The sequence below is a fragment of the Propithecus coquereli genome, unplaced genomic scaffold (genome assembly GCF_000956105.1).
Source record: "Propithecus coquereli isolate 6110/MARCELLA unplaced genomic scaffold, Pcoq_1.0 Scaffold175, whole genome shotgun sequence".
Classification (NCBI taxonomy): Eukaryota; Metazoa; Chordata; class Mammalia; order Primates; family Indriidae; genus Propithecus; species Propithecus coquereli.
The window spans coordinates 5113892-5121237 of NW_012142190.1; the positions used below are offsets into that span (position 1 = coordinate 5113892).

General features: G+C 37.3%; 1 protein-coding gene across 1 annotated transcript in view; it reads left to right on the plus strand.

Moving 5' to 3' along the window:
- RFC3 (replication factor C (activator 1) 3, 38kDa) overlaps positions 1-1872 on the plus strand; it is a 52625-nt gene extending 50753 nt beyond the window's left edge. The window contains exons 8-9 of the mRNA XM_012642144.1: positions 355-424; positions 1603-1872. Coding sequence (XP_012497598.1) covers positions 355-424; positions 1603-1794 — 262 coding nt within the window. The 3' untranslated portion in view covers positions 1795-1872. The remainder of the gene's footprint in view (positions 1-354; positions 425-1602) is intronic.
- Positions 1873-7346: the final 5474 nt, after the last annotated feature.

A 7346-nucleotide genomic window follows, 5' to 3' on the forward strand; every position in this document is an offset into this window, starting at 1 on the left:
GAGAAAAAAATAAATTACTTGATATGTTTTTAAAGTTTGTTAAATTCCATGTTGTGAATAAGCTCAACTCTCACTATTCATGAAGTCTTCATTTCTACCTGGTATTTTCATGGTATTTTGATATGATTAATAACCCTGACTATAAATGTCTCACTTTAAAAGAGTTCTGAAAATTGTCTTTTTGAAAAACGAACTGAAATTAAGAGAAACTTTTATATGTGTGTCCTAAGTGTGACAGACTAAGAAAATGTGCATGTATTGGATTGTTGATTTAATTCATAAAGTGGCACAGTAGGTACTGGAAAAATATCCCTTATTTTCATCATAACATATCAATCATTTTGTTTTATATAGGCTCCTTGAAGTTCGTGGAAGGCTCTATGAGCTTCTAACTCACTGTATTCCTCCTGAGATTATAATGAAGGTAATCCACCTTCAGGTCTTGAACTGTTTATGACCATAGTGTTTGGACTTGCGCTATGTGATGACAGGACTTTTACAGTACTGAGATACATTGGCACCTCTCTCTTTATCTCAGTAATTCCTCAGGTATTTATTGAGCCTCTCCTGTGTGCCAGGCATCATTAGGGGAGTGCTGAAGAAGGGGGCTGCCTTCGGGGAAGTTATATTCTAGTGGGGTGGAATCGGAAACAAGTAAAGAAGATGATTTCAGAACGTTAAAAGTGCTGTAAAGGAAATATCAAAGCGAAATGATAATAATGGACGGCAGGGCTAGGGAAGGCCATCGTTGGCTTCTCTGAAGAAGATACGTTTAAGCTGAGACTCAGGATCGAAAGGAGAGAACCATGTAAATAGCTGGGGAGCAGGCATTTCAGACTGAGACTCACGTGTACTTGGAGAAGGGGGTTAAAGAGACTGGCAGAGTCCAGACTATGTAGGATATTTTAAGCTGTTTCTTAAGGTTTGATATGTCAGCTACCCAGCTAGCACAGTTTATTTGTTGCTAGATATTAGAGAATCATGGTTTTTTGTTTGTTTTTATTAAAATTATATATGGTAATACATGAAAAATTTAAATGATACAAATATACAAAAAGAGTGAAGGTTCACCCTTCCATTTCTATGAGGGTAACTACTTTTAACAGACCACAGTTCTGTTCACACAGAAACAAGTATGTAAGTGTGGTTTCACAGAACTTCAAAGTGTTCTGCACCGTGTTTTCATTCAGCATTATAGCATGGATGTTGTTTCATGACTACAGATTTTACAGATTTCTTTTTAGTGGATGAATGGTATTCCATTATATGACTATCGCAGTGTTTTGAATATGACCTCTCTTGGTGGAATTTTAGGGTTGTCTACAGATTATTATTATCATTATTATTATTATAGTGCTGTGGTAAGCATCTTTGTATTCCTTGCATTTGGAATTTGGAGTGTGATAGATAACCACCACATTTTCACATTAAGGAAGAAGTACTTTTTTGCTTTTGGATGAAGACTACTAGTTCACAGACAATAATTAAAGATCTCACGTATATGAAAATGATTTTAACTTAAGTTTTACTTCTTTTTGTGAAAGAGAGAAATAAAACACGTTTAGCTAATTTTTTTAAAAAATGAGTACTCTTTTTCTTTAGGGACTTCTCTCTGAACTGTTACATAATTGTGATGGACAACTGAAAGGAGAAGTGGCCCAGATGGCAGCTTATTATGAACATCGTCTACAGCTGGGTAGCAAAGCCATTTATCACTTAGAAGCATTTGTGGCCAAATTTATGGCACTTTATAAGAAGTTCATGGAGGATGGATTGGAAGGCATGATGTTCTGACTTCTCTCAGTAATTCTTCCAAATATTTCTCAGTATCAGTATTTTCATACAGCTTATATTAGAAGAACTGTGGGTAAAATAAACTAATTTTACTTAACGTGTCTTATTTGTTGTTTTTTTATTTATTTATTTCAGCATATTATAGGGGTACAAATGTTTAGCTTACACATATTGCCTTTGCCCCACCCAAGTCAGAACTTCTGGCGTGTCCGTCCCCCAAACAGTGCACACCACACCCATTAGGTGTGAATATACCCATCCCCTCCTCCACCCTCCCATCTGCCGGACACCCGATGAATGTTACTACTACATGTGCACGTAAGTGTTGATCAGTTAATACCAATTTGATGGTGAGTACATGTGATGCTTGTTTTTCCATTCTTGTGATACTTAGTAGAATGGGCTCCAGCTCTATCCAGGATAATACAAGAGGTGTTAGATTATCATTGTTTTTTGTGGCTGAGTTGAACTCCATGGTATACATAGACCACATTTTATTAATCCACTCATATATTGATGGGCACTTGGGTTGTTTCCACATCTTTGTAATTGTGAGTTGTACTGCTATAAACATTCTAGGGCAGATGTCTTTTTTATAGAATGTCTTTTTTTCCTTTGGGTAGATGCCCAGTAATGGGATTGCTGGATCAAATAAATAGTAGTACAACTTGTAGCTCTTTGAGGTATCTCCCTATTACTTTCCACAGAGGTTGTACCAGTTTGCAGTCGCACTAGCAGTGTATGAGTGTTCTTATCTCTCCGCACCCATGCCAGCATTTATTGTTTTGAGACTTTGATAAAGGCCATTTCTCACTGGAGATAAGTGACATGTCATTGTGGTTTTGATTTGCATTTCCCTGATAATTAGAGATGTTGAACATTTTTTCAAATGTTTGTTGACCAATAGTCTGTCTTCTTTTGAAAAGTTTCTGTTCATGTCCTTTGCCCACTTTTTGATAGGGTTGTTTGATTTTTTTCTTGCTGATTTTCCTGAGTTCTATATAGAGTCTAGTTATCAGCCCTTTATTGGATGTGTAGCATGCGAATGTTTTCTCCCATTCTGTAGGTTGTCTGTTTGCTGTCATGATAGTTTCATTGACTTTGCAGAAGCTTTTTAATTTGATCAGGTCCCATTTATTTATTTTTGTTTCTGTGATTGCTTTTGGGGTGGTCTTTATGAATTTTTAGGCCAATGTCTGTAAGAGTTTTTCCAACATTTTCTTCTAGAATTCTTATAGTTTTATGCCCTAGGTTTAAGTATTATCCACTGTGAGTTGATTTTTGTGAGAGGTGAAAGTGCGAATCCGGTTTCAGTCTTCTACATGTGGCTATCCAATTTTCCCAGCACCATTTATTTCATAAGGATTCTTTTCCCCAGTGTATGTTTTTGTCTGCTTTGTCAAAGATTAGATGACTATAAGGATGGTTTTATATCTGGGTTCTCAGTTGTGTTCCACTGGTCTATGTTTTTGTTCTTGTGCCAGTACCATGCTGTTTTAGTTACTGTAGCCTTGTAGTATAGCTTGAAGTCTGGTATAGTGATGCCTCTCTATTTGTTCTTTTTGCTTATGATTGCTTTTGCTATATGGGGTCTTCTCTGGTTCCATACAAAGCATAGAATTATTTTTTCTAGATCTGTGAAAAATGTTGGTATTTTAATAGGGATTGCATTGAATCTATAGATCACTTTGGGTAGTATAGACATTTTAACAGTGTTGATTCTGCCAACCCATGACCATGGTATGGTTTTCCACCTGTTTACATCCTCTGCTGTTTCCTTTCTCAGTATTTCCTAGTTCTCCCTGTAGAGGTCTTTTACGTCCTTAGATAAATATATGCCTAGGTATTTTATTTTCTTTATTATTATCGTGAAGGGTATTGAGTCTTTGATTTGGTTCTAAGTTTGACTGTTGTTGGTGCATAGGAATCCTATTGATTTCTGTACATTGATTTTGTAACCTGAGACTTAGCTGAATTTATCAACTCCATTAGTCTCATGGCAGAATCTTTGGGGTTTTCTAGATACAAGACCATATCATCAGCAAAGAATAATCGTTTGACCTCTACTGCCCCCATTTGTATGCCCTTGATTTCCTTCTCTTGTCTGATTGCTCTGGCTAGGACTTCCAGCACTATGCACCACCCACTGGCTCAGAGATGAAACTGGGGTTCATGTTCCCTTGTTCTCTCTTTGCTGGGATTTTCCCCCATCTTTTTCTAGCAACCGTGGTTGCCCCAGTCTTCTGGTTCTTCAATCCATCAAGACTGTAGAGTTTTCATAAGAATTTTAGCTGCCCATCTTAATGATGACTGTGGTCTGCCCTCAGACTAAAAACTCTAAAAAATGGAAAACTCTCCAGTGTGCTCCCTGAGATAGGGAAACGATGGGCCCCACTTGATAAAGAGTCATACGATCTGTACCAAGGTCTCGATAAAACAGGACATGAAGAAGCTGGCCAAAACCAGCCAGAACCCAGATGGCCAGGAAAAATGAGCTCGGGTTACCCTCACTGCTTATTATACCCTGCTTATAATGTGTTAGCATGCTAAAAGAAACTCACCAGTTCCATGATAGTTTACAAATGCCATGGCAACTCCTGGAAGTTATCCTATAAGCTTTAAAAAGAGGGACCCCCAGTTCCTGGAACTCCCCCCCCTTCCCAAGAATCTTATGAATAATCCTTCCTCCACTTAACGTAAAATTAAATAGAAGATATATGACTCTGGAAACTCACAAGGAGCTACTCTGTTGCTCTGAGAAATAGCCCCTACTCTATCTATGGGGCAGCCCCCCCCCTTTTTTCCTACCTCAATAAACTTGCTTTTGCCTTACTCTGTTGACTTACTCTTGAATTCTTTCTTACACAAAAATCCAAGAACCCACTTGGCCTTCAGGCCAGACCCCAGTTTTGGTGTCCACTTTCCTGTATCATGTCCACTTTGTAATTGTGGACTCTCTACCACTTTCGGCTTTTCTTTTCTCTCCAGCAGTTGTTTTTTATACTTTGCTCAAAGTTTATAGTTTGTGTAGTTTATAGTTGTGTATAGAAAGATCATCAGCCATATCAGAAACAGAAATTCCTTTTCATTGTTTACATTTATGTTCAAGTATCTATTATTTAAAAAACAAGTATTCAAATACCTCACATCTTCATCTTGTAGCCTCTCTATTCGTTACGAATTTTTAAAACGTTTTCTGTTCATATTGCCTATATTTTCTCACTTCTCAACTTGTTTCAATCTGGTTTTCCCTCTTACAGTTTGAAAAACGCAGTTTAGTCTAAAAGATACAGGAGTGTGTGTGTCTCCAGTGAATTCTTGCTCTATAGCCAATGAACTTTACTTGACCTATCAACATGTGTCACTCTTTCTTGAATTCCTTTTTCCCATGGCTTCCCTGATACAAATGCTCACTTACATATTTTTTCCCAGTCTCTCTGCTCACTTTACAGGCTTATTCTTAGCCATCAAATGTGGAATATAGCTTTATGCTTGACTCTTTTCTGTTCATAAGATTCTCTCCCTGGCTGACCTTATACAGGCTCAAGCCTTCAAATACCATCTATTAGCTGATAACTCCATTTATATGAGCTTGGACTTTATCTGAAATTCACACTTATATGTCTAAACACCTTCCTGACATTTGTTCACAGATACTTCAAAGACATCTTAAACTGAACATGTTCCACACTGAGCTTTTGATCTCTTCCATCCCAAACAAGACCTCTCTCAGTGTTCCTTTCTCAGTGTCATCTTTTCTGATTCTTTTCCGTGTTTGAGAGCAGTGGGAATTGCCTGAGGTTCTATCTAATTTATTCAATGGCCAAATTTATCTCTGTGCCTTTTTCTTACCACCCTGTCCCCCTTTCTACTTCTACTCCCTGAGAAAACTCAGTTTTGAGTTCAAAATTAGTACATATGCTGACTTCTTCTGTGTCCAGACATCAGGTGCTTTTCCTAGTATAACCTTCAACCACTTTCATTTTAGTTTATCCACAACAAATTCACTAGCTTTTCTCGTAAACCAGCTGCTACTCTTAGCTTATTGCTTGTGTCAATGTGCTCCTTTTCTTCACGGTACCTGGTGTAAAACTTTGGCCCCTCTTTTTTTTCTAAATTATTTCAAAATATTACGGAGGTACAAAGGATTTTGGTTACATGGGTTGCATTTGTTATGCTTGAGTCAGGGTTATAAGTGTGCCTATAACCCAGATAGATAGTGGTCATTATACCTGTTAGGTAGGTTTTTGCCGAACCTCTTCTCCCCTTCCCTGCTTGATTTCCATTGAGTTTTACTTCCCTTTGTGCACATGTGTGCTCATCAGTTATTTCCAATTTAATAGCGAGTACATGTGGTGTTTATTTTTCCATTCCTTAGATACTTCACTTAGGATAATGGTCTCCAGTTCCATCAAAATGGTTGCAAAAGGCCTTAGTTCATCCTTCTTTGTGGCTATGTAGTGTTCCATAGTATACCACATTTTGTTAATCCACTCAAATTGATGGGCATTTTGGTTGATTTGACATCTTTGCAATTGTGAATTGTGGTGCAATAAACATTCGAGTGCAGGTATCTTTTTGATAAAATGATTTCTTTTCCTTTGGGTAAATACCCAGTAGTGGGATTGCTGGATCAAATGGTAGGTCAACTTTTAGTTCTTTGAGGAATCTCTGTACTGTTTTCCATAGAGGGTGTACTAATTTGCAGTCCCACCAACAGTGTATAAGCGTTTCTTTCTCTCTGCGTCCACACCATTATCTATTATTTTTGGACTTTTTAATAAAAGCCATTCTAATGGGGGTAAGGTGATATTGTGGTTTTGGTTTGCATTTTCCTGATGATTAGTGACATTGAGCATTTTTTCATATGTTTATTGGCCATTTGTCGATCTTTTGAAAACCTTCTGTTGTGTCTTTTGCCCACTTTTTAATGGGATTGTTTGTTTTTTTATTACTGATTTGATTGAATTCTTTGCAGATTCTGGTTATTAGCCCTTTACCACATGTGTAGTTTGTTGATATTTTCTCCCATTCTCTATGTTGCCTATTTGCTTTGTTGATTATTTCCTTATCTGTGCAGAAGCTTTTTAACTTAATAAAGTCCCATTTATTTATTTCTGTTGTTGCTGTGATTGCCATTGGGGGCTTCATAAATTCTTCGCCGAGGCCAATCTCTAGAAGAGTTTTTCCAACATTTTTTTCTAGAATTCTTATAGTTTTATGACTTACATTTAAGTCTTTTATCCATCTTGAATTTTTGTGAGTGGTAAGAGATACGGATCCTGTTTCATTCTTCTGCATGTGGCTATCCAATTTTCCCAGCACCATTTATTGAATAGGCCTTCTTTTCCCCACTGTATATTGCTTTCTGCTTTGTCAAAGATCAGTTGGCTGTATGTGGATGGTTTTGTATATGGCTTTCTGTTCTGTTCCATTGGTCTGTATCTCTATTTTTGTGCTAATACCGTGCTCTTTTGGTTACTGTAATCTTGTAGTATAGTTTGAAGGCTGGTAATATGACACCTCCAATTTTGTGCTTTTTGCTTAAGATT